Source organism: Camelus bactrianus, chromosome 8, assembly GCF_048773025.1.
Source record: "Camelus bactrianus isolate YW-2024 breed Bactrian camel chromosome 8, ASM4877302v1, whole genome shotgun sequence".
In the NCBI taxonomy this organism is placed as follows: Eukaryota; Metazoa; Chordata; class Mammalia; order Artiodactyla; family Camelidae; genus Camelus; species Camelus bactrianus.
The window spans coordinates 44417291-44445173 of record NC_133546.1 but is presented as its reverse complement, the minus strand read 5'-3'; the positions used below and the strand labels follow the sequence as shown (position 1 = coordinate 44445173).

Genomic DNA, 27883 nt, shown 5'->3' with positions numbered 1-27883 from the left:
GTTGGGATTGTAATTTGGATTTCACTGAATCTATAGATCAATTTGGAGAGAACTGAATCTTTCAATCCATGGTATATTTCTCCATTTATTACTTTTTCTTAGCAATATGTTGTAGTCTTCAGTGTAGAAATTTTATGTCTTTTAAAAAAATCTATTCCTGAGTATTTTATGAGTTTTGATACTATTGCAAGTGGAATTTTAAATTTGATTTAAGAATTGATTATTGCTAGTATATAGAGATTGAGTTGATTTTTATATATTGACCTTATATCCTGAAACCATACTAAACTCACTGTGTTGAGAAGCTGGAGCTGGTGTGTTGATTCAATAATATGCAGATTATAACTTGCTGAGTGAGGGGGTACAAGCCACCCACAAGGTTGATAGGTAGCTCCCTCAGCATCTGAGCTCTCACTCTGGGGAACTGAAACCCATGGAGTTGTTTTGGTTGAAGGTGCAGTGTCAATACACCCACACAAAGGAAGTGAAGTCAAAAGATTTATTACTTATAGATCTCAGAAGTGGGGGGACCACAGTGAACCAGGGGAAGGGCAGTCCTTCAACCCAGGTCATGAGCAAGCAGGAGATAGAGAGCAAGGTAGCAAGCACCCAGTTTGTTTAAGGTGGTTGGGGTGAAGGTCATTAACTTTTTGAGGGCTTAGCTCTAAGTGGCTATTTTAAAAGGTGTCTCAGGAAAAGCAAAGCAGGAATTTATGGCAAGACTCCTAAGCTCAGGTGTTTATTTAAATGTCTACACTCTTGGTGTGAGCAGAGTTATAATACTGTAAAATGCCTAGGCACCAACTCAAAATAGTGTTTTTCTCATGACACTCACTTATTAGTTCTAGTAGCTTTTTTGGTCATTTCCTTGGCATTTTCTACATGAATGGTCACATTGTTTAGAAAGAGGAGTACTTCTTTCCTCCCAGTCTGGACGCTGTTCATATTTATTTTGTGTCTTTTGACACTGGCTTGGACTTCTAGTACAAAGTTGAATAGAAGTGATGAGAGCAGACATTTTCTTGTTTTGTTCCTGATCTTAGAGGAAAAGTATTTAGTCTTTCACCATTAAGTGTGATGTTAGCTGTAGGTTTTCGTACATGTCCTTTATCAGATTGAGGAAGATTTCTTTCTATTCCTAGTTTGCTGAGGATTTTTTAAAAAAATTATGAATAGATGTTGAATCTTGTTAAATGTTTTTCAGCATATGTATATGGCATTTCCTTTCATTGCTTAGTATGTGGATTACATTAATTCTTTTTCAAATGTTAAAAAAAAAAACCCTTGAGTTTTTTGGGGGTATACTTAGTCATGCTGTATTATTGTTTTCATATATTGCTAGATTCTATTTGCTAATACTTTGTTAAGGATTTTTACTGTTATGATCAGCATATTGATCTATCATTTTCTTTAACATCTTTGTCTGATTTTGATATCAGGGTAACTGGCTTCATAAAATGAACTGAGAAGTGTTCCTTCTATTTTCTGAAAGTAGTTGTAAAGATTGGTATTCTTTCTTTAATCTATTGATTGATTGAAGTATAGTTAATTTCCAGTATTATATTAGTTTCAGGTGTATGACATTGTTATTCTATATTTTTATAGATTATACTCCATTTAAAGTTATTATAAAATATTGGCTATATTCCCTGTGCTGTACAATATATCCTTGTAGCTTATTTATTTTATACATAGTAGTCTATACCTCTTAATTCCCTACCACTGTATTGGCCTTTTCCTCCTACCTCTCCCCACTGGCAACCACTAGTTTGTTACCTGTATCTGTGAATCTGTTTCCGTTTTGTTATATTCATTCATTTTATTTTTTAGATTCCATGTATAAATCATAATATATAGTATTTGTCTTTCTTGGTCTGACTTATACCACTAAACATAGTACCCTCCACGTCCATGCATGTTGTTGCAAATGGCAAATTTTCATTATTTTTTATGGTTGAATAATACTCCATTACACATACAAATATGCCCCACATGTTTATCCATTCATCTGTTGATGGACATTTAGGTTGTTTCCGTATCTTGGCTACTGTAAATAAAGCTTCTGTGAACATTGGGGTGCATGTATCTTTTCAAATTAATTTTTATCATTTTCTTTGGATATACCCAGGAATGGGATTGCTGGGTAATATGGTAGTTCTATTTTGGGTTTTTTTTTTGTGGAAACTCCATACAGTTTTCCACAGTGGCTGCACCAATTTACATTCTCACTAATAATGTACTAGAGTTCCTCTTTCTCCACATCCTTACCAACGTTTGTTATTTGTAGACTTTTTAATGGTAGCCATTCTGACAGGTGTGAAGTGATATCTCATTGTGGTTTTGATTTGCATTTGTCTCATGATTAGCAATGTTGAGCATCATTTTATATGCCTGTTGTGATATGTATATCTTCTTTGAAAAATGTCTATTTAGATCTTCTTCCATTTTTAAATCAGGTTGTTTGTTTTTTGATATTGAGTTGTATGAACTGTTCACATATATTGGATATTAACCCTGTATTGCTCATGTCACTGGCAAATATTTTCTTCCATTCAGTAGGTTATCTTTTTGTTTTGTCAGTGGTTTTCCTTGCTGTGCAGACGTTTTTAAATTTAATTAGGTCCCATTTGTTTCTTTGTTTCTTTTTACTTAGGAGACAAATAAAAAAAATTGCTGCAATTCATATCAAAGAATGTTCTGCCTATTTTTTCTTCTAGGAATTTTATGGTGTCTAGTCTAACATTTAGATTTATAATCCATTTTGAGTTTGTTTTTGTATACGGTGTGAGAAAGTGTTCTAATTTGAGTTTTTACATGTAGCTGTCCAGTTTTACCAGAACTCCTTATTAAAGAGACTGCCTTTTCTCCATTCTGTATTCCTGCCTCCTTTATCATAGTCCAATTGAGCATAAGTGCATGGGTTTATTTCTGGGCTCTCTCTTCTGTTCCACTAGTCTATATGTCTGTTTTGATTATTGTAGATTTATAGTATAGTCTGAAGTCAGGGAGCATAATACCTCCAGCTTTTTTTTTTTTCCTCTCAAAATTGCTTTGGTAGTTCAGGATCTTTCATGGATCCATATAAATTTTAGGATTATTTGTTCTATTTCTATGAAAAAATGTATTTTGGTAGGAATTGCATTAAATCTGTAAATTGCTTCGGGTAGGATGGTCATTTTAACAGTATTTTTCCAACCCGTGAAAACAAGGTATCTTCCCATTTCTTTGTATCATCTTCAATTTCCTTCATCAGTGTTTTATGGTTTTCAGAGTGTAGAATTTTCACCACCTTGGTAAAGTGTATTTATTCCCAGGTATTTTATTCTTTTTGATGAGATTTTTAAGCAAGATTGTTTTCTTGCTTCCTCTTTATGATAGTTCATTATTAGTGTATAGTAAACAACAGATTTCTGTATGTTAATCTTGTATTCTGCACTTTTACTGAATTCATTTATTATTTCTGATAGGTTTTTAGTGGAGATTTTAGAGTTTTCTCTATATAGTATTATATCATCTGCAAATAGTGACAGTTTTACTTCTTCCCTTCCAATTTGGATGACTTTTTTTCTCCCTTGTCTGATTTCTAGGACTTCCATACTATGTTAAATAGAAGTGGTGAGAGTAGGCATCCTTGTCTTGTTCCTGATTTTGGAGGAAAAGCTTTCAGCTTTTCACTATTGAGTATAATATTAGCTGTGGGTTTGTCATAAATAGCCTTTGTTATGTTGAGATATATTGTATCTATACCAACTTAGATGAGAGTTTTTATCATGAATGGATAAAAACTTGAATTTTGTCAAGTGCTTTTTTTGCTTCTATTGAAATGATCATGTGATTTTTTTTCCCTTCATTTTGTCAATGTCATGTATTACATTGATTGATTTGCGAATATTGAACCGTCTTTGCATCCCTGGAGTAAATTTCACTCAATTATAGCATATGGTCCTTTTTATATATTGTTAAATTCAGTTTGTGAATATTTTGGTGAGGATTTTTGCATCATATTCATGAGAGATATTGGCCTATAATTTTCTTTTTTTTTTTTTTATAGTGTTATTGTCTGATTTTGGTTTCAGGGTAAAAGTGACCTTGTAGAATGAATTTGGGAGTGTTCTGTCCTCTTCAGATTTTCACAATAGTTTGAGAAGGATAGGTATTACCCTTCTATATGTTTGATAGAATTCCCCTGTGAAGCTATCTGGTCCTGGACTTTTGTTTGCTCAGAGTGTTTTTTTAAAATTACAAATTCAATTTCACTACTATGAGGGATCAGTCTGTTCCAATTGGCTATTTATTCTTGATTTGGTCCTGTAAGAGTATGTATTTCTAGAAATTTATCCATTTCTTCTGTGTTGTCCCATTTGTTAGCATATGTTCATAGTATTAAGATTTTTTGTATTTCTATGTTACTGGTTGTTATTTCTCCTCTTTCATGTCTAATTTTGTTTATTTCAGCCCTGTCTTTTTTATTGTTGAGCCTGGCTAAAAGCTTACCAATTCTGTTTATCTTTTCAAAAAACAGCTCTTGGTTTTGTTGATCTTTTCTATTGGTTTTTTTTTTTTTTTTTTTTTGGTCTCTATTTGCTCTCTGATATTTATTATTTCCTTCTTTCTGCTGACTTTGGGCTTGTTAGTTCTTTTTTCTTATTCATTTAGATGATAATTGTTTATTTGGATTTTTTTCTTGTTTCTTGAGGTAAGCCTGTATTGCTGTAAACTTCCCTCTTAGGACTGCTTTTGCTGCATCCCATAGATTTCGGAAAGTTGTGTTTTATTTTCATTTGTTTCAAGGTACATTCTGATTTTCTCTTTGATTTCTTTATTGACTTTTTGGTTTTTTTAGTGGTAGGTTGTTTGGTATTCATATGCTTGTGTTTTTCCCAATTTTTCCCCTGTAATTGATTTCCTGTAGTTTCATACTGTTGTGGTCAGAAAAAAATACTTGATATAATTTCTGTCCTCTTAAATTTGTTGAGACTTGTTTTGTGGCATAATATGTGATCTATCCAGGGGAACATTCTATGTGCACTTGAAAAGAAGGTGTATTCTGCTGTTTCCTTATTTATTTTCTATGTGAATGATCTGTCCATTAATGTAAGTGGGATGTTAAAGTCCTCTTCTATTACTGTATTATAAATTTCTCTCTCTATGTCTGTTAGTATTTGCTTTATATGTTTAAGTGCTCCAATATTAGGTGAATGTATGTTAATGAGTGGTATATTCTCTCTTATATTGATCTCTTTATCATTATATAATGTCCTTCTTTGTCTTTTGTTATAGGCTTCGTTTTAAAGTCTGTTTTCTCTGATTTGAGTATTGCTACCCTAGCTTTCTTGTTGTTTTCATTTGCATGGAGTATCTTTTTCTATCTGCTCACATTTAGTTTGTGTGTCTTTAGCTCTAAAGTGAGTCTCTTCTGTGCATTTTATAGATGGTTTTTTTAATCTAATAAGTCACCATGTCTTTGGACTGGAGCATTTATTCTGCTGACACTTAAAGTTTTTATTGATAGTTATGTACCTACTGCCACTTTGTTACTTGTTTTCTGGTTGTTTTTGTAGTTCTTCAGTGTCTTCTTTTGTAGTTCTTTGATGTCATACTTTATATCTTCATGTTTATCCTTTACTGTTGATTGTAGTTATAGTTGATTTTGTAACTTTTTTTGTTTTTTAATCTTTTTAGTAACTTATTTAAGTTGTTGATCTACAGACTTTATTATATATTTGCCTTTACTAAAGGGATTTTTCCTTTCCTATAGATTCTTAATTTTTGTAGCCTTTTGTTTTCTATTTAGAGAAGACCTTTTAACACCTATTTTAGGGTTGGTTTAGTGTTGATGAACTCTTCATTTTTACTTGAGAAGTTCTTCATTTCTCCTTCAATTCTAAATGTTAATCTTGCTGGGTAGAATATCCCAGCTTGTAGCTTCTTCCTTTTCAGCACTTTATATTCTGCCACTCCCTCTGGCCTGCAAAGTTTCTGCAGAAAAATCAGTAGATAGCCTGGTGGGATTTCCCTTATATGTGACTCCTTGTTTTTCTCTTAGCACCTTTATCATTCTCTCTTTAACTTTGGCCATTTTGATTACGGTATGTGTTGGTGTAGGTTTCTTTGGGTTCATCTTGTTTGGCACCCTCTGTGCTTCCTATACCTGGCTATTTGTTTCCTTCTTCAGGTTTGGGAAGATAATTTCATCAAATATATTTTTGACACTTTTCTGTCTGTCTTCTCTTTCTGACACTTCTATAATGCAAATGTTGGTATGCTTGATCTTGCTTCAGAGGTCCCTTAAATTTTTCATTTTTTAAAATTTTTCTTTTCTTTTTTTTTTTAAAACTGTTTTAGGGGGGTAATTCTTTTTGCCTTTTTGACTGGGTCATTTCCATTATTCCCATTATTCCATTTTCCAGATCACTTATGCATTCTTCTGTATCACCTAGTTGGCTATTAATTCCTTTTAGTGCGTTTTTCATTTCAGATATATTCTTCAGTTCTGACTGGTTCTTTTTTATATTTTCTAGTTCCTTGTTAAAATGATCAATGTGTTCATCTATTCTTTTCCCTGGTTCACTTAGCATTCTTATTACTAATGGTTTGAACTCTTTTTCAGGTAAATTATTTATCTGTTTCACCAGTTGTTTTTTAAGAGGTTTTTTTTTTCTTGTTCTTTCATTTGTAAGAAATTCCTCTATTTTCTCATTTTGCTTAACTTTCTCTGTCTCTATGAAACTGGGTGAAACAGCTACCTATCCTGGTCTTGAAGTGGTGTACTTGTGTGGGAATGTCCCTATACAGTCTGTGTGTGCCTGGTGGCTTTGGTGGGAGAGCTAGGTCTGAAGTGAGCATGAGTCATGTCTTTCCCTAGGATATGCTGGCAGCTATCACCTTGGTAAGAGATGGAGATGGAGATGGAGGGGCTATAGCCAGAGCCAGGTGCGATCTGAAGCTTCTCTCTGTTCAGTGGCCAACATCATTCTGTTGGTGGCAGGTTCAGGTCCCGAGCTGCTAGAGCAGAGCCCTGAGGGTCAAGACTGAGCTGGTTCTATTCCCTTTAAGTATGTGCTCTCCCTCCTCTCAGCATTGACACCTTCACCCCAGAGGGGATCAGTGCTGGAACAAGAAGGGCCAGAGTGGGCGCCTGGTGTGGGTCAGGGGATGCTGGAGTTCCAGACTGCTTCTGACCTGCTGCCTCCATGAGCACCAGGAATGGCTGTCCTCACTCTTTTCAGATGCTGTGACAGGTTGACACAGCTCTGTCCTCCACAACTGTGTGCTCTTCTGAGCTGTGGCAGCCTTTACCCTAGTGTGGAGCTGCACTGCAGAGCAAGAAGGGCCAGAGCAAGCACTGAATTTGGGCCAGTATGTGGTCACAGGAAACTGTCAGAGTCCCTGGACGTTTCAGTCCGCTTCCTCTGTCTTGTTTTGGGAGTCAGCAAGCGTGTGCATGCTCTTCACAAATGGATTCTTAGTTTCTTACAACCCTGCTGTCAGTCCCACTGGTTTTCAAACCAGCTAAGGGGACTTGCCCTTCTGGTTTTGGAGCCCAGGGCTAGGGCACTCGATACGTGGTTCGAACTGCTCGCTCCACAGGGAGAATCTCTGAGCCCATGTAATTCCCCTCCTCTTCTGTGTCCCCGCCCAGGAGCACAAGTTCCAAACTGATTGCTTCTCTTCCCTTCTTACCTGACTCTGTGTAGGTCTTAGTCTCTTGGTTCTGTAAGAGTCTTCCTACCAGTCTCTAGTTTGTTTTCAGTGAGAATTGTTCCACATGGAGATATATTTTTGATATGTTCTTGGGGAGAAGTGAGCTCTGCATCCTCCTACTCCACCATTTTGATCTCGTTTCTTTTCTAAAAGTTTGCTAGAATTTTCTACTGAAAGCGTTTGTGTGTGGAGTTGCTTTATGGGGCAAATTTTGATAATACATCATTTTCTGTAGTAGATATAAGGCTCTGCAGACTTTCAGTGGGTCTTGAATCACTTCTGATAAATTGTGTTTTTCAAGAAATTTGTCCATTTCATCTTAATTGTTGAATTTACTGGAATCAAGTTATTGTTGAATTTACTAAAATCAAATTGTTTATAATATTCCTTTATTAAGGTTTTGATGTCTATCCGGTTTGTAGTGAAACTCCCTCTTTTAATTCTTGACATTCTTATTTTGTATTCTTTTTTTCTTCTGTTTTATGAAGGGGAGGTAATTATATTTATTTATTTACATGTGGAGGATGTACTGGGAATTGAACCCTGGACCTTGTGCATGCTAAGCATGCACTCTACCACTTGAGCTATACCCTCCCCCCAGTATTTTGTGTTCTTTATTGTTGTTTTTTGGTCCACTTGGCTATGCATGTATCAATTTCATTACTCTTTTGAAACAACTAACTTTTGATTTGGTTACTTTTCTCTATTGTTTGTTTTCTATTTACTCAATTTCTGTTCTTAAGCTTATTATCGTCTTCCTCATATAGATTTTGCATTAATCAGCTCATCTTTTTCTAGCTTTATAAGGTAGAAATTTAGCTCATTGACTTAATTTTTTTCTTTTCAAATATAAAACATTTAAAACAATAAATGTAAGAGAAAAATAGTCAAAAGGCTATAGAAAAAGTATTAGTCACCTGGACAATAAATAAAACAGTACATAATAAAATGTACATATATCTATATATATACAAAATTTTTTTATAAAACAATTAGAAAAATAAAACATCTGACAAAAAGGACAATTTTCCAAAAAATAAGTAGAAATATGAATGATATTCAGCTTGCTAATAATTAAAGCAATAACATAAAAATAGATTACCAATTTTCACCTGTCAGAATGGCAAAGATTGGAAAGATTGATCAAAGTCATTGTTGGCAAGTGTTATGAAAGAACTGGACATTCTTATTTTGATAGGTGGGGGTGTATTTACTGGTTATGAAGAAATTAGGGGGCACATTAAGGAACAAAAGAGACAGCAATATGGGGTGCCTCTTGTCCTGCATCTTCATTTAGAAGGGTAACTGGGTAGACTTGCTCCTGAGGTGAAGTTCAGGTTGTCATTGTCACCTGTTTTTAGAGGTGGATTTTTGAGGACTGTTTGGAGAGGGAAGGGAGATGGGTTGGTAAGTCGCATGCAGGAGGTGTAGTTCTGGCTTTGGGAAGGTTCTGCTCCCTCCAGAACTTTACCTGTTCTCTCTGGTATGCAGCGCCTTCATGTTGTCCTTTGGCTCATGTGACCCAGGCCCACAGATAAACTAAGGCCAGATCCAGCCCTGATGCTCATACACCCAGTGCAACTAAGTGTCGCCCACAGGAGACTTAGCACCCTTACGGTCTCCTAGAAGAAACCACAGTTTACCTTAGATGATTTTCAGTTTATCGCTGTTGCTTAACACATGATGCCCTAGGGTCCTTACCATTGCATAAGTGACCATTTCACAACAAAGAAATGAACACTTAGCAATTGACTTTACAATTGGTAGCTGAACAGAACTGTGGCAGCTTTTCTGTGTCTGCATGTGTGTTTTGGGGGGGGGTAAAGTTATTAAGATAATTTTTACTCTTGCCAGTTCAAAATTGATAGTGTGTATGTATGTATGTGTTTACTTATGTAATTCCTTCCTTGTTCTGAAAGGATTTAAGGAAGCTTCTTCCTCCTTCCCACCCTACTGCACAAAGTAGAATAAAATAAAGTAAGAACCACTTCATGAGGAATGCAGTTTATTTAATTAACCTTGATATTAGCCTTGATTTGGGAATTGGGGAATGGGAGAGGACAACAAAGGACGTGGTTGGCTAGGTAACTGGAGCTGGGAACCAAATGATACAAAGCAGGAGAGAGAAGCATGGTGATGATAGCTGATTCAGAAGGTGTGGCTGGAGGTGTCAAAGTTTCCACTTGTGTCTAGAGGTGATTTGACGCTTCCCCATCTGTAAAGCCCTGGAGCTGTGAAGAGCCAACTTGGAGACATCCCTCTGATGATCAGAGGCTCCTTTCGCTTTCTGGGCTGCGTTACTAGTTGTGGGATTGCTGAAATAAGCCAGGTGGCAGGTCTGCAAGACTTAAAGCTCGTGACAAGTAACTTCATGGTGATCTTTAAAAATAACACCTTTATTCTGAAAGTTCAAGTGAAGTTGAACATTAATTGAAGCTATCAAACAACCTGCAATTTCTTCTCTTTCAAGAAAGCTGATTTTCTTCCCTCGGTGAAAAGTGACTGATTAATTAGCCTGTCATTATAAAAGGAGATGGTAATGTTAGTAGATACTGAACTTCCTGTTAAATGGATTACCTATTGTATTCCATTTGGAGTTCATGTGTATATTAGAAACACATTCATCTTTATACTAAGTCACCCCTATTAAAGCTACATATTGAAATTTTAACCTTTTTCTTGATACTTAACTTTCAGCAGAGAACCATCTCAGATCATCTTCTATCTTTAATGGGCATTTTAATACAGCTTTTTTGGATGTCCTAATTCTCCACCCCAATTCTTGCCAAACCCCCACCCCTCAACATATCTACACACCCACACAGATGTTTTCCCCAGCAGTTGATTCACACTCACCTGGAAATGTGTGTGCATTCGGGCAGTCCAGCTGTCCCGTGCCTGATGTATGGAAGCCCTGTACATGCCCATCACTGCTCCCTTTCCTTCCCTCTTGCTCTTGGGCATTTTGTTTACCTCCTTTTTCACCTTCACCACTTGAACTTCAGACTGCCGATACTCAAGCTGCCCTCTCCGTCTTCCTTCAACCCCTAGTTATTACTGAGCACTTGTCATGAATTTCAGCCCAGCTTTCCAGATGTGTAAGCCTCCTCTCAGCTCATTCACACACAGCAGGTGTTCGTATGGCTTTCATCTACTTGAAGCAGTGGCTCACATCTGTCCTGGTTGCTCCCATGGCCCAGCGGCCACCCTGGGATCTCCCTTCACTGTCATCCCATAGCCTCTGTTGTGATGATTTCCCTATTTTCCTAGATCCTGCATCATTTTCTTTCTTGATTTATGCCCTCATTTTGGTGGAGCACCTCCTTCAGTTGCTTTGTGAGACAGGGTTCATGGACAGGAATTTTTTGAGCCCATACATGCCTGAAAATGTCCTTATTCTACCCTCAGATTTGATTAATAAGCTTAATGTTGAATTAAAGACTGAAATTAATTTCCCCTTAAACATTTGAAGGCATTATGTCCCTGTCTTCCACTTTCAGTGTTACTGTGGAGAATTTCCAGTGTTAACTCTATTCTTGATCTGTAGTTTGAAGCATTTTCCCCTCCTCTTTAGAAGCTTGTGCTATCCTTTTAACTCCAGTTTTCTGAAATTTTACACTCCTACCTCCAGAGATGACGTGCTGCAATTTTCCACGCCTTTGGAGGTTCTGTAGTATAAATTGGATGGCTTCTTGACTTCCCACTGCTTTCTTGCGCATGCTTTTCAGCTTCAGATGGTTTCCTTCCTTCCTTCCTTCCTTTTCTTTCCTCCTTCCTTTTCTTTCTTCCTTTCTTTCTTTCCTTTCTCTTCTTTCTTTCCTTTCTTTCTTTCTCTTCTTCTTCCTCTTTTTCCTCTTCCTCCTCTCTTCCTCCTCCTCTTCTTCCTCTCCTTCTTCTCCTCCTCCTTCCTGCTATCTGCTTCACGCTTTCTCTTGCCCTTTGGGCTTATATCTAAAAACATGAACATAAAAAAACTTTACTATGGTTTTAGTAAGGTTCTCTGGAGGAACAGAGGTGTTCACTCCACCATCTTTACCCAGAAGACTACCCATTTGGTCTTCACCCACATCTGCTGTGGATTTTGCCCCGCTTCATTGTGGAGACTGCGCCGGAAAGGCCACTCAGGCACCTGTTGTCAGGCCCCCTGGGCCCTTCTCTGTCCTCATCTTTCCTGACCTCTCAGCAGCAGTTGATGGGGCCGTGCCTGCTCCCTCCTTTTCCAAATCATCTCCTCTCTTTGCTTTGATGACTCCAGCTGTCCTGGGTTTTTCCTAATCCCTGGCCCTTCCTCTCAGTCTTCCCCGCAGGTTCTTTCTCCGTATTCATCCTCTAAATAACTTTATTTGGAGTGCCTCACGCTAGTTTTTAGTTGTTATTGCTCTGTCTCTATCTTCATTCTCCCTAGTAGGTTAATCCAGTCCCATGACTTCACTTTAAATGCCATTTATGTGCTGATGACGCCCTCTGAGATCTTTCCTCTGAGCTCCAGACTCAGAAGTTCCCACTTGATCACTTTGGGGCATATTGTAAACAGAACTCTTGGTTTTCCTTCAAACCTGCTTCTTCTCCAGTCAACCCTACATCAGTAAGCAGCACCACCATCTAGCTAGTTGCTCAAGCAAAGGTAATTGGATGGATTATTCCTTTTCTCCAGTCTCATCAATCAGCAAGTTATATGTCCAAAATAGAGCTTCAATTTATCTTTGCCCTCATCTGCTCCAGTGCCTTGCACATATGAGACATTCACTCACTGGTAAATGGTCACATCAATGATGTCAGTAGAAAGCCAGGAAGATTGGGAGATTTCTGGATTAAAACATATTAAAAAGACATGGTAACCAAATGCAATACACAATACTTGATTTGACTCTGATTACTAAAAAGCCAGCTATAAAAGATATTACAGGGGCACTTGGGGAAATTTGAACATGGATTGTATATAAGTAATATTGTATCAGTGGTATTATGATTATGTGGGTGGCTGTCCTTGTTTTTAGAAGTACAAGCTGAAGTTTTTAGGGTTGATGTGTTATGATACCTGTTACTCGTTTTCAAATGGTTCAGAAGAAAAAAAGCTTATCTCAAGAAGGAAGGAGAGAGAAAACAAAGGTAGCAAAATATTAACAGTTGGTGAATTGAGGTGAAGGATTTTCATTGTCCTTTTCTGATAATTTTACTGTTGGTTTCACATTTTTCAAAATAAAAAATTAGGAAAAATCAGCCGTGAAGAATTTAAGGGAAAGGCATTTCAGGGAAATTTTTAGGCCCCGAAATGCCGAGATTCATTTGGAAGCACACTATTAAAGTGTAATAAAGTCTAAGAATATACATAGTTATAGAGTTGATTTATTTAACAGGAAAGAAAGAAAATTGAGTAGAAATAAGGCCTTTCTAGAAGAGTTACCTCAAAGATTTGGTGTGAAAGTCGGTGGTGAGCCGCCCACCAGAGGGCAGTGCAGGAGAGTGATTCTGTGCACTGCTGAGCGCTGTGGTTTTCTTTCCCACCTAACTGGCTCCACAAGAGGTCGCTCTTCCCTGCGTAAAACACTTGGGTTTCTTAGACCACTTTAGAAGAGAATGTGGATAGTTGTACTGCTTTCGGTTTCTTTCTCTCCTCCCGGATCTGCTTCTGAATTTTGTGGATTTTACTCTTGACTCCTCTGTTTCACGGAGTGAAGACTCATGGAGGGGTCTAGATATGGGAGGTGTAGACATGCCCTCCCGAGTGTGTGCTCCAAACGCCAATAGTGCCTTTGTCTAGTTATGTATTATACCTGCCTTTTTTTTTTTTTTTTTTTTTTCCCCACAAACTGCCAAATCACTATCCTACTGCATTTCATCTTTAGATTGTCTGGGATCTGTTAACATTCTAGGAATTTCACTTGAGACTTCTACCTGTCTTAAAGCTGTGATGTGCCTCCTTACTGAGTGGTTGACTTAAAAAAGGGCTGTCCTTTTCTGTGTGCTTAACCAAAAAAGATAGGTTAGTGTAAACGTTGTAAAAAGTTACCCAGCAGGTTAAGTGATTAGTCTGTGATGAGTGATTGTTCTTTCACCCAACATTTACCCAGTACCTGCGGAACCATATTGTGTTACTAGACTAGAATGAAAAACCACAGAGGTTACGGTGTTAGGCCCAGTCTCCTGAGCTACTTATTATTGGGGAAGGAGGCAGACATGCCCCAAACAAATTGAGACAAGACCCCCAGAAGGAAGTGCTGAATTTAGATATAAGCAAAAGTGCTTTGGTGGGGACAGGTGGAGAGGGTGGGTGTCACTTGCCCTGTCTTGGCTCCATACATCAGTTCCTGTCCAGAGGTCCTTAAAGGTCAAACTCAGCGGCAGGACACCAGCCTCTCTGGATTGCTTGCTCTGACCCTCCCCAGATGAGTTAAAGGTCCTTCCTGTGTTGTCACCGCATCCAGTTCCGACCTCTGTTGCAGCACACTATAATTCATGGTTGTTAATTTGCATGCTCTTCTCTGCTGAGGACAAAGACTGATTACTGTTAGATTTGTGCATTTTCCCAGTCGGGCTCCATTCTGCTCCTGCACATGCTTTTTTTTCCTCTGGGGTATCTCTTTTTTCCCTCTTTTTTTTTTTTTTTTTGTCTTTTTCTCAAATACAGTGACATGTTTTTCTCAAATACACTGACATCTTCAAAGGTAAAGGAGAGAAAAGGAAGTAACACTCATTGAGTGCCTTCTTTATGTTGAACACTATTCACTGTTAGGTGTGTTAGGAACATTTTCTCAGTTAGTCTTGTTCCTTTAACAAACATGCCAACCTTCTCCCCCTCCCAGGTCTTTCACTTGCTTTTTCCTTTCTTGGGAGCTGTTTTTCCTCAAGTCCTCGAGAAGGTGGGTCCCTTTTCTGCTAAGAAACATGGCTAGTTTATAGACCATCCTTCTAAGGTTTATTCACTAGGTTGGTTACCCTCAGTCCTCTCAGTGGAGGGTGGGATCTCTGGGAAGAATTAGCAGCGGCCAGGCTGAGAACCTTTGACCTCCTCTCTGTCTTCCTGCCCTTCTGGCTGCTCCCCCAGTGCGTCAAGTCCTGGTCAGTGGATGTCTCAAGTTAGTTTATGAATTTTAACCATAATTGCTTTATTTCTACCTCATTATAACTGGCACTAACGTCCAGATTCTTCCTCTCCTTAGGAGATGAGGGATTCAGTATTTTGCTTGGCTTTCCTCCTAAGACGGGGCTCACCCATCATCTTTTAACATACAGTCTTGTTACTTATAATCTGGAAGTCTAGGTCAGACCTTTATAAACATATATACTTAATAATTTAAAAACCCATCTATTACTATAGATTTAGCATTAAAACAATATAACCAAGTGCTCAGCTTCTGTTATACATATCTTCTGTTATATATATACTTCTGTTATAAAATCTTACTTAAAAAAAATCTTACCCATCCTTTTAGGCTCAATTCAAGTCCTAATTCCTAGGATATTTCCTGCATCTATAGTACCCAACACTAATCTTTCCTGCTCTGAATTCCTCTGGTCTACATACTTCAGTTTGGCCGTTAATCTACAGAATCGTATTTCCTATTTAATTGCTTTGTGTATCTGTATCTTACGTGACCAGTGAGATGGTAGGATTCCAGTTGATGGTGGCAGTGTGTTCTCTATTTTTGCAGTGTTGAGATAGTGCCACTTTAAAGGACATTTTTGAAGCAAGGTATCTTCAAATAGTTTATTTTTCATAATGAAGTTTTACTTATTTTCTTAAGCACAATTTTAAAATTATTCATCGTATTCGGGTTTTCTTAAAGTCATTTTCTTTAAATGTAGGATGATTATTTTTCTGTATTTTTATTATTCATTTTGTTCTCAGTATTCATTTAAGAAGACTAATGTGTTCAGGTATAATGCCCCAAGGAAATGTTTCAGGAAAGGAAGAATATTAATTATTTCCTGTAGCTTATCTATAAGAAGCCATTTGGGAAAGTACACTCATTTTAATCTTTTATAGGACTTTGGGGTGGATTTTTATAGTTGTTACATTAAAGTCATTTTTAGTCTTCTACAGAAAATTTGTGAAGATTTACTTGATAAAAATATCAGTATTTTAATAGCTATAATTGTTTAAGCATTCTTAATTATATGTTGAGCTTTCTAATTCTTACCAGAGCTGCTCCTTCCTGGCAAAGTTTAAACATCAGTCTCCAATCAGTTAGGTTAATCTCTATATAATATAATTAAATTCATCTGACCTGGTTACTGGGTACATTTTAAATATCAGACTGATGGTTATCATGACACCACTGTGAATATTTCAATTTTTAAATTGACCTTTCAGAATTAGCCTTTTTTTAATCTGCCAGTTATACTTAACAGAAATATTTCTTTTAAAAAGTAACCTGACTTTATTAGTATATTTAATTTAAAAAATTGAAGTGATTATAAAATGTGTGTAAGGCAAACTGCCTTCAAAAACTAATGACATTTCTTTTCATTTATAGAGATACTTTCTAGTTGGGAGCAATCATGCAGAAACAAAATACCGTGTTTTGAAAATTGATAGAACAGAACCAAAAGATTTGGTCATAATTGATGACAGGGTAAGTATCTTGCAAACCTGAATACAAACAGAAACTTTGAAATTGTTGTTTAAAGGGTATGAAATATCCTCCCAGCTTCTAGTGACATATTTTTTTATCGTGCATCTAAAAATTACAGTTATTTTTCATGATTGTCTTAAGATTTGAATCTCTAATCTGGTTTCTCAAAATTACTGATGTCAGAAAGTATGCCAGAATTACACTTTGTCCCTCGTTTTGATTTATTTTACAAAGCAAACTCTTTGGATAAGATAATGAATATATTTTCTTAAAGGGGTGACATTTTAAGGATTCAGTATAACTCTTAATATTGTGTCCACCAAAGAGATTATTTATTACTGTGCCTTAATATGAAGCTACTTGAAATAAGGAAGGACTCCTCTACTGCATACTTCTTACTGTGCTGCTAAAACTGGCAGGGTCTCTTGAAAATTTGCTAGAGAAATGTTAAGCTATTCTTATCCACATGTTATGTTATCCAGAGTCAAAAATACAGAGGCTTCATTCAAGGTGGCACAAAAACACGAGGCTTTTCGTCAAAAGAGAAATACAATATGGTGAAATTGAACTGCTGACTTTAACTCTTTCAAGTGAGAGCACCTGACTAACCCTTTGTACCTGAAGTTCCTGTCTGTGATAATTTCCGAATCCATGAAGATTCCTGATTTTTCAGATACATTAGTAGCCACAGTTTGGAACTCATTTTCATTAAGCTCTTTGAAAAACAATTTTCTGTGTTATAATATTTTAGATAAACTGTATTTCGTGACTTCCTGTACTACTGGGTGTCATGGTTGTCCCTCCCCTCAACACTCATACCATCCAATGGTTTTTATTAATATAATGTCGTGATTCTTGGCTTATTTTAGGAGTGGGAGTGGTTAATCAGGGATCTCTTTGAGGATCTAAGAAAAGCTATGGGCCTTGTCATAAAAATGCACATATAACCAAAACTTTGCATGCAATTTTAAGATGTTTAGAGGTTTTTTGAAATTTGTCTGTGGATCCCCTAAATCTCTGAATTTCTGGTTCAGAAGATGGGGTTTTGATACCCTCTTTTGGTACAGCAACCTGAGATCCAGTAACCACCCTTAATTACTAACGTGAAAGAATATGTTGGCTTTTTAAAATTGTAGCTTAGTCTTGCACTACTGTATACTTCTCTATGAAATAGCTGATTTTGTAGGTAAGTTTTTGTTATTAGGGGTAAATAATCAATCTAAAGTGAGCCCAACCTTACAGGTTAAATCTGCTTATTTTTAGCATGTGTATACTCAACAAGAAGTGCGAGAACTTCTTGGCCGCTTGGATCTAGGAAACAGGACAAAGATGGGACAGAAAGGATCCTCCGGGTTATTTCGAGCTGTTTCAGCTTTTGGTGTTGTAGGTAAGAACTGTGCCTCCCTCTTGTGACCTCTTTTGTTTCCCACATGGATGACTTGAAGATAGTTTGCAAGGCTACATAGCATAAATGTGACCCATCCTCTGTGCCTTTTGTTGTTTAAAACTTCATCATTCGTCAATCCCATATCAGACAGCCTTTATACAGCATTTGTTGTGTGCTCAGCACTATGCTCAGTTTCATACGGGATACAAACAAATATAGCAATGGTTTGGACTTTTAGGAGTCAGCTGTCTAAAAAGTAAAAATTGGCTTGGACTGTAAACATCAGCTGGAAAATCAAATCCAGGTAAAACCGGCTTTTTAATTAGGAATTTCTCCCAAGGACATGCTGCAGCATAAAGTGTCATAACCCCCTTCTTTGAATGACAACTGCTGTCTTACTCACTAAGAAATTTTGTTCTCTAAGATCACAGACTATCAGGAACTTTGCTCTTTAAAATTACGTCAGTAAGAGAGAATATCCCCCTCTTGCCTGGATGATCTAAGTCATTTTGATGCCAAGAAGCAGTCTCGATTGACAGCTCCAACACAGAACTTGAGATAGGGGGTTTCTGGACACAGGAGTCCACAGCTGTGCTAACTTTACTGTTTTCAGAGAAACAAGACCCTGAGTCTACTTCACAGTCCAGACTTGCTTATCTCTTTACATACAGCCTTGCTTTGGTTTGAGCCTCTTTGTGTAAATTTTACCTAAACTCTTCCCCCAATCCTGTAGTAATTCCCTTTGCTGTATTTATTCATGAACAAATATAGAAATGGCCTCGGCCTTTAAGGACTCTGAGGTCCAGCTTGGGGGGCATCTGAGATGCCCCACTGTTTCTCTGGTGCGTTGTCCCTTGTGGTAGGGAGTTAATAAACCTGTCTTTGCTGTACCATGGATTTGTCCCAGGGGGTCTTAGGATAACTAGACTAAGGCGACAGAACCCAGTGCACAGGAAACAATCCCAAGACTGCAATTAAGAGCCAGGCTGTGTAGTAGAATTTAAATGGTATTGGAGATTATGTAAGAGGTAGATTGGCCGGGAAGGACTTCCTAGAGAAGATGAAACTCGGGCTGGACCCTGGAGGAGGAACAAGATTTGGATGGATGTGGGAAAGGGAGGAGAGAGCCCCAGGAGGGACGACAGCAGAGGCCTGAAGGTGCCCATGGGCCCTGGAATGCTTGCAAGTGGTTGGGTGAGCCCATATCGCCTGGGGCTCGGGCAGCCAAGCAGAGGGCAGTTGTATTTCACCCTCCCTGTTGACCGAGCCTCATTTCAAGTCTATTTTTCTTTTTTTTTAAACACTTACAAAATTCTGTCTCCGCTTCTTAAACCTACTGGACTGCATGCAGTATTGACTGACTGGTGTCTATGGATGTTAACAAAATTAATGTGGACTGAACTATGCTATATAGTTTCACATTCTTAGGTTCGTTTTTTTCTGATTAGCACTTTCTATTTGGTGACTCTATATTTGTTGAGACTTTGATTATATATATTCTGCCGTATTTGAAGTTTGCTTTCCTTGGGGTGATATAGCTCTTCATGCACAATCCCTTTAGGTCCATTTTGTGTCTTAGTCTGCTCCTGGGAAAGGTCTAGAGTGGTGGGTATGATGAGTTTCTTCTCCGTGGGACTGGCCCCTTCTCTGTACGTCAGTCTTGACAAATCCCTTGAGCTTTTGTGTTTAAATGGATAAGTGTTTGTGGGCGTGTGCATGGATGTGTATGTCATCTGAGTTCATGTGTTTAAATTCTGTACATTCCATATGTGTTAAATTCTACTTTGTGTTGCTTACATTTTAAACCAAAGGGAAAAAACCTGGAAATAAAACGTTAATACAGTAGGCTTAATTAGTTACTTAATAGGTTAAGATTACTCCCTGAAATGCAGATACTTTATACAACTTTTTAATGAAAATTTCCTAAAGTATAGGTAATATTGAATGCCTCATTAGCCAGGGTTAATTATTCCTTCCTTGATGATTAAATATAACAAAGTGAAGATCAGTTATTGGACTGTTTAATAATAGCTTCCCTTGGTGTTCTGGAGTCATATTGGGCAGTTTCCTTTACATTAAATGGCCTCTCGATGCTGCACTGTTGTTTTTATGGTACATTAGTCATTCTTCATTGTTCTGGGCATATTTGCTTTCAGCAATATTCCTTGCTTCATTTTAAATATATTGATAACTAGGCTTGTAAAACCAAAGCTTTATTTTAATCAGTTGATAACCAAGTTTATTACTAGATATTCATCTTGTACACAAACATTTTAATAAACTTCGGGTGAGGGCTGATTGCGTCTCCATGTTTCTCTTAGAGGTGGCGTTTTTAGGTGTTGTGGTAGTTTTTTCTCTTGCAGTTAGAGGCCTCTCAGATTGGAGGCTGTACTTGAATGGTGAAGTCACTATAAGACTGGCTTACCAGCAAAGTGACACAGTGATGTACCATTTATTAATAAATAAGCATTTATTATTTTCATGGAAATGCACTTTATGTATTCTAGTTCAACCATGCAAATCAAGCTTAGAATCTTTGAAGAATAAATAGGGAGTTAATAAAAGCCTATAATTTGTCTAGTACTGACTTAGAAATAATGAGGGATACTGCAGAGCAAAATACAAAATGCTTATCTCTGAAAAATGTATACTCTGGTTGTCAAAATGAGTGTGTGAAAGGGCTAGAATGGTTATCTTCTGTTCTATGACTGAAATATTTTCTCCCTTAACTTTTTCAGCGTGCTTAATTTGTGCATAGTAATTTTGCTGGGATATTTGGACTGTTATAATGGTTAATTTAATTTACAGTCTATAAGAATCTAGACCAGTGCTTCTCAACAATCTGTAGCAAAGGGCCAGATTTTTTTTCCACCAATACGTCACAGACCGATACATGCTCCTGCTATGGTAACTTATCTGGTGCTTGGACTGCATTGCCCCAACCTAGTCTGTGCTCTGTCCACAGCGGGTTTGTTGATCATGAACTCAGATGTTGTGGCGATCCCAAGTTGCTCTCAAGTTTCTGAACCCTTATTTTCCGTTTGTTTACATGTCTCTTCATGGGCTGGTTCTGAAAGCTCGTGGACCATCACTGGTCCTTAGACATGGACTGATCCAGTCCTGTAGCTGCCTTGCCCATTTCTGAGCTGCTCCATCGTTATCTGGCAGCCAGCAGGAGGTTTGAGAAGCCACTGGATGGGATCATGAGCATCCCTCACAAGGTTGTTTCAGCTGGTCCTGGGTGCGTGGATGGAGTCGGTGGCTGGCGCCTGCAGTCCTTGCTACTTGCAGCTCTGTGAACATCCAGCCCCTTTTGATACATAGCCTCAGGTCTCTGTCCTCTTTCTGCCTACGTCACCTGTCAGAGGATACTCTTGTAAGCTGCCAGTGCACTGAAGGGGAGTGGTAGAGGAAACGTCATTGCAGCAGACTGAGATGGACTCAGTTGTTATATAAAGTCACACCCTTAAAAATAGATTGCAGATCCAAGATAATAAGGAAAACAACAATAAAGTGTGAGTCTCAGCCTAGTAAGGGAGCAATAGCTTTGGTGTCAGAGGGTCACTTGGGGCTCTTTTGGAAGTGTTTGATACTTCTCTGTCAGAGCACTGTTTTCCCTGAAGGCTTTTAAGACAGTGATTAGCTGACGTGGTGCCCCTCAGCAGGCTTCTGCCTCCTTCCCTGTTGGTGGGCTGGTGGGGTCCTCTCCCGCCACCAGAACTCCATACCACCCCATGTCTCAGGCTGTCCTTTTTCACCTACTTTTTTTGGTGACCATCTCAAATGATACAGCCTTCTCTGCTTGGAGAGAGAGAAATCCCCTGTCATCTAGGCTTCTGGGAAGCTCTCAGAGAAATTGGTCTGAGATCAGAAGTACATAGAATAAAGACAAAAAACTTGTTCTGGTTTTCAGTGTGTTAAAAATAGGCTGACTCTTGACCGAGGTCTGTACCAAACTGAAGCCTTTTAACTGTTGCCTGTATTTGATAGGAACCTTTTAAAAAGGAGTGATGGTTCCAATTGGTGCTGAAAGGGAAAAAGAAAATAATCTCATTTATAACATGCTGAAAGCGCTTGTGCTGGTAGAAAAGTCTCTTTTGTGCAGTATATTTACTTTATTAAAATTATTTATTTTATCCTGCATGTCCTTTTATAATCTAGAGCTAAAAACATAAAATTAAAATTTATTTGGAATGCAGGTTAAGAGAAATTATTAGAGAGTTTTAATGTATAAAACAGGAATAAAGGGGAAACGCTTTCATCTTGGAAATACTTATTACTTAAACCCAAAGAGATTCTCTTTTTGGGTGTTACGCTGTTTCCAAGACCTTTACTTTTGTACTTTTGTCGACTTTAGCCTTCTAAAAGGATAACTACTCCCTAACTAGCTTTTAATGAGATTGACATCAGCTTTTTTTCCTTCCTACCTTACATCCTGAGTTTTAGTCAGGGAACTTTTGGCTAGTCTCCAAGGAGAGGTGGGGAGGAGCATAAATGAACTTTTTTTTTTTTTGAAGTGCTTTGTGGATCTCTAAAATATAAGTATTTTTCATTGTTTTAATAGCAGTAGCCTGGTTCCTAAAATCCTTGAGGTATCTTTCTCATATATTTTGGTTCATTTATGTTAATATATTAAATTTCTAATTTCCTTTTTTTGTCAGCTGAGAATAATCAGACACAGACAATTGGTATTTGCCAATTCTACAGTAAAAATGTATAGCGCCAAGATCCTAGCTCAGACTTTATAACACTCTGAGAGAGAGAGCGAGAGCGAGAGAGCGCATACCTACATTTACACACAAGAAAGTTAGTTTTGATAAATGGTTCTGTCATTTGTAAGAGTCTTGAGTTGGTTTTTCTTTCAGTGCCTTGAATATATAATCCCACAGCCTTCTGGTCTCCATTGTTTGTGATAGGAAGTCAGCTGTACATGACTGTGTCTGACTCACCCGGTGAGTGAGCTGGGGAGAGGGATCCTGTCTTCTTGACCAGTCGTGCTGGGGTAGAGCCTCCACTCTGCAAGTTGGAGTTGGGTAGAAGAAAAGAGCCCCTGATTTCAGATGTGCTTTCCTGGAATAGAGCTTCTGCAACACAGGCTGGAAGGGATGAGAAATGCTGGTGGCCTGCACCTCCTGAGCAGAAGCCGTGGCCCTGGACTGAGAGCTGGGGACGGAGAAGGGAGTACTGTCTTTTTGGTGACTCCTGCCCAGAGTAGATACTCTGTTGCATTGAATTGAGAGAGGTGTAGAAAGGAAGCAATTTATGGTTCAAATGCCACAGACTTGATGCTCTTTCCAAGATCTAGTAGATTTTCTTGAATAAATGTTTCTCTGTTTGCTGTATGCCATTAGAATTTCCAGAAACTTTCAATGTTTTAATGTTTTGTTTTTATAATTTTCACCAGTTATGGTTACTTCACTGGGGATAGGGTCTGCTGAGCCCCTCATGTAACCATTTCAGAAGTGTCCCCCTCCCTCTCCCCGCAACCACCAAGAGAGTTAGTTTTAACTCTCAAAGCAAAAGTTTTGGGAGCCAGAAAATGTTTCGCCAAGACTGTGCGGTAACTAGTATGTTGCTGAGAACTCAGAGCTACTGAACATAAAGACACACATTGGTCTTTCTTTAATCACTGGTTTAGAACACGTGCATCCCAATGATTTGACATAAAATGTAACTTTATAGCACTCTAGTATTCATACAAAGCTTAACTAGCAGAATTGATATTGGTGGAAGATTGAAGGAAGGATGTGCTGTTTGCTGGATATGCTGTTCTGTTTGCTCAGCCTCACCATTTTCCTGGGAACTGGCACCACCCCCCCCAACCTAAGTCACCTAGTTATTGTATACTTGACTTTTAATGCACAGTGACTCTAGTCTTTGGCAACAGTTGGTTGGTCCAGGATTGGGTACCCAATCCGAACTGGGCCAATCTTAGTCCTTCCCTGGGAAATCTGGAATTGAACTTGATAAAGTTGTTTCTTCCCAGTGAAGCTTTTGAATGTAAAGCCTAGCTCTATCATCATCTGTGTTTCTCACCACGTGACCCAGTGAGGTGCCTGGTCTGTGAAGGAAAAGCTGGTAGCACATGGTCAGAGAGGCATCTTGACTAGGTTTCTTTCTGAAGCTCAATCATACTGGTGCCCATTGGTGTCATGGAACACCTCAGTTTCCTTAATATGAATTCCTTTTTTAAAGAGCTGGCTCAAATTGAGTTTTACCACTAGTAATGAAGAGTCTATGAAGTTCTTCTTTTTGAGCAACATTTTTTGTTCCTGAGAACATTTATCTATTGGCTAATTTCTTTTTAAAAATGGGGAGAAGGGTCCATGATCAAACAGATCTAGGGAGATGCTTCATCTTTGTCCTCCATCAAAATTGACAGTGCATGTTAGCTTAGTACTATAAGTTTCTGAGAGTTTATGTTTTTGTTTGACATACTTTTTACCTCTATCTATATAAAAAGCATAACATAAAATTACAATCTTAGCCATTTTAAAGTGTACAATACAGTAGTGTTAACTATGTGTACCTTGTTGTGCCAAAGATCTCCAGAACTTTTTCATTTTGCAGAACTGACACTCTCTCATCCATTGAACAATGCCCCTTAATCTTGTATATATTTTTGCTTCAAGTATCTCAGTCCTATTTGGAATGAGACTAAATGTAAAGGAGTGAATGAAACAAAATTGTTTGGAGTAATATTTTTAAATGAGATAAATGTCAGTCTAGATATTTTTGGAGAATAATTCTAAGACCACTGAAAATGTGTATGGCTATAAATCACAGAGAAGTAATCAAGTTGGAAATGTGTCAAAAGTCTTTTACCTTCTAAACATGTATCTAAAAGCATTGCTAAGTTTAGGGACATTGTATGTATCTCCCCTTTTTTCATTGTGTAGGTTTTGTCAGGTTTCTAGAAGGCTATTATATCGTGTTAATAACTAAAAGGAGGAAGATGGCAGATATTGGAGGTCACGCAATATATAAGATTGAAGATACAAACATGATCTATATACCCAACGATTCTGTGCGGGTTACTCATCCTGATGAAGCTAGGTACGTATTGGTGGTAACTGCTAATTTTTTTTTTAATGTGGTAGACCAATTAGAAAACAAAATATAGTAAAAAATATTGTAAATGTTATGTTAAAAATGTAAAGTACTGGTTTGGGATGCTACAGCTTTTGTTCAAGGGCTGTTGAGAAACCTTCATTATGACAGTTGATTCGGGTGAGATCAGCAGTGGCTGCTAAAGCTGTTAGGGGAGAGGTTATTGCTGAAGAACAGATACTCAGACTCAACATACCATACTCCATCAGTATCTTTATTATTTACAAAGAGGAAAAAAATGACAAATGTGCTTAACCAAATGGTCAAACTTAGCATTGCCAATAATGAGACAAACCTGACATTATTTGCCTCTTGATTTGAAGCACTATGAAGGACACATGTTACTTGTGTCATTTTCTTGCTCAAAATGTTTAAGTTGAATCTAAACATGAGGAAATAACCAGACCAATCTGTATTGTGGGACATTCTGTAAGACAACTGGCCAGGATTCTTCAAAAATGTCAGTGTCATCACACATAGGAAGGGCCAGAGAGTTATTCTATATTTCAGCACAGACATGACAAAACGCAACACTTGAATTTCTGTTGGATCCTGGATGAAAACGTGTGTGCATTCACGTGTACACGCACACACACTAGAGAGAGCTACAAACGACTTTATTGGGACAGTTTGCATATGGACTGTATACTGGGTGATATTGGATGAGTATTAAATTTGAGGTGTGGTATTGTGGTTATTTCAGAGATTGTCCTTGTTCATAATAGATAAATACTAAAATATGACTGAAGTGTCATTATGTCTGCTACTTAATGTAGATAGTTTAGAGAAATAAAACGTACTTGTGTACCTAAAGAGAGGAAACATATGTGTGTAAATTTAAGAAGAAAGATTTAACAGTGAATACTGGTAATGGACATACTGCTGTTCATTATACTGCTTTTTTTCCACCAATTCGTCTATAGATTTGAAACTTTAAAAAGTTTTTATGGGATATCATCAGAGCTTTGGAACTGTGGGGAAAGGCTATTTAATTAATCAATAAATTGAAAGAGAAAGACTAGAATTGGTTTAATATTATAAAGGTTAAAATGGAACAAAGTTAGGCATGTTTATAAATTTTCAGGGAAGATAACAGTTTAGATTTTAAATACAATATGTCCATTTATAGTGTTCTTCTAGCTACATGAACCAAAACTTAAAGGTGGTATGGCTCTCTGGCTTAAGACCCTCTTAGATAGTGGTTTTCTGGACAGTTGTGACATTGTCTTTGATGATATTTGGAAGTAAGGTGGTTAAAAAAAATAATTTGTTTCAGATAATGATAAATAGAATTTATCAGATAAAGGGAACATTTGTTTTACGCTAACTTGAAAATATTGTATCTCTTGTAGCTTACAGGCAGGCATAGTATATTGATTAAAAGTGAGTCAGATATACCAATGCATATGAATCCAAGGGATGGAGAAAAGGTGAAGAGGTTTATGTTATTTATAAGCCCTATCTTTATGATTCTTTAGCCAAGAATAGTAAAACAAATTATTTTGTTCTATATAGTGATTTGACTATCTTTAAAGCGTAATTTATCTTATGATTAATGTTGTGTGGTAAGTGGACATTATCCAGAATAAGATACAACTATATTAAAAGCTTATTATAAGTAGACTGATGACTATTACTGGGTAAGTAAACTTTTAACATATTTATAAAACTGTGTAACCCAATAATGCATTTAAGTGAAAATATTTGGTAATTTTAGGAAATAAAATACTATGCATTTCATAATGTCAAGTGGAGGTTATCCCTGTAATGCATGGCTGTATTAACATTAGAAAATTTGCTGGAGCAATTCACCACATGGAAATATTGTTGGGAAAAATTATGATTATATTAATATTTATAGAAAATATATTTGACAAATCCAGTACACATTTGTGATCAATGTCTTTAAAAAGTTGAAATGAATATGAAAAAATGTTAACATTTGTTCATCCTATGTGGTAGGTAGATGGGTATTTTATTCTGTACCTTTTTTTTTTTTCCAGTTTAAAAACCTTTCCAACTTAAAATGGTGACTCACAAACATTTTTGCTTGTTTTTGTTCCTCCCCTCTCCAACCTTAAAGCATTTATAAAGCACATTATGAAAATAAGAACAGTGTTTACTTCTATCTTGCCCAAAGTCTAGGTGCCCCATATTGTTAGGGCAAGACTTTCCCTCTGTAATAATCAGTGGTAAGGAAATGATCAAACTTGTAAAGTTAAGGGTCTCAGAAGCGATGATCAAGATACATAGAAATTGCTCCAGATGAAATTCCTTCTTCAGTTATGGATTGAATTCTCTAGTTTCAGTGAGTGTATTTACAAGTATTAATATGTGTGTGTGTGTATACATATTATGTTAACCTGTGAAAAATAATATTATTGTATGAATGCAATATGCTTTGATTTTTTGTTTTTAATCCCTAGTTTTATGAGATATGATTGACATACATCACTGTATAAATTTAAGTTGTTGAGCATAATGGCTTGACTTATATGTATTGTGAAATGATTACTGCAATAGGTTTAATTAGCATCTAGCATCTCAGATAGATACACCAAAAAGAAAAAAACATTTTTTCCCTTGTGATGAGAACTCCTACGATCTACTCTGTTAACAACTTCCATGTATATCATACAGCAGTGGTAACTATAGTCATCATGTTGTTAACTATAGTCATCATTTTTTTTAGGTATCTACGAATATTTCAAAATGTGGACCTATCTAGCAATTTTTACTTTAGGTAAGTTTGAGCTTAGTTTTGTTCCCATGAGTCTCTTAAATGTTTATATTACTTTCCAGAGGGTTAAAAACAGAATCAGAGGACACAATACTACTTTGATTATTCTTTTTTTAAATAGCCAAATCTTATCATCTAAAATAATAAAAATACAGATATTTTCTCCTTTTAAAAATCTGATAGAGGGAAAGAGGGTGGGTAGGGACAGACTGGGAGTTTGAGATTTATAGATACTGACAGGTATATATAGAATAGATAAACAAGTTTATACTGTATAGCACAGGGAAAGATAGCCAAGATCTTGTAGTAGCTCACAGTGAAAAAGAATATGAAAATGAATATATGTATATTCATGTGCGACTGAAA

General features: G+C 37.2%; 1 protein-coding gene across 2 annotated transcripts in view; it reads left to right on the top strand.

The window, feature by feature from the left end:
* The window catches only part of FIG4 (FIG4 phosphoinositide 5-phosphatase), a 124841-nt gene that overhangs the window by 5036 nt on the left and 91922 nt on the right, over positions 1-27883 (top strand). For both annotated transcript variants that reach the window (XM_010965410.3, XM_074368495.1), the window contains exons 2-5: positions 16182-16280; positions 17544-17667; positions 24567-24723; positions 27470-27520. In XM_010965410.3, coding sequence (XP_010963712.1) covers positions 16182-16280; positions 17544-17667; positions 24567-24723; positions 27470-27520 — 431 coding nt within the window. The remainder of the gene's footprint in view (positions 1-16181; positions 16281-17543; positions 17668-24566; positions 24724-27469; positions 27521-27883) is intronic.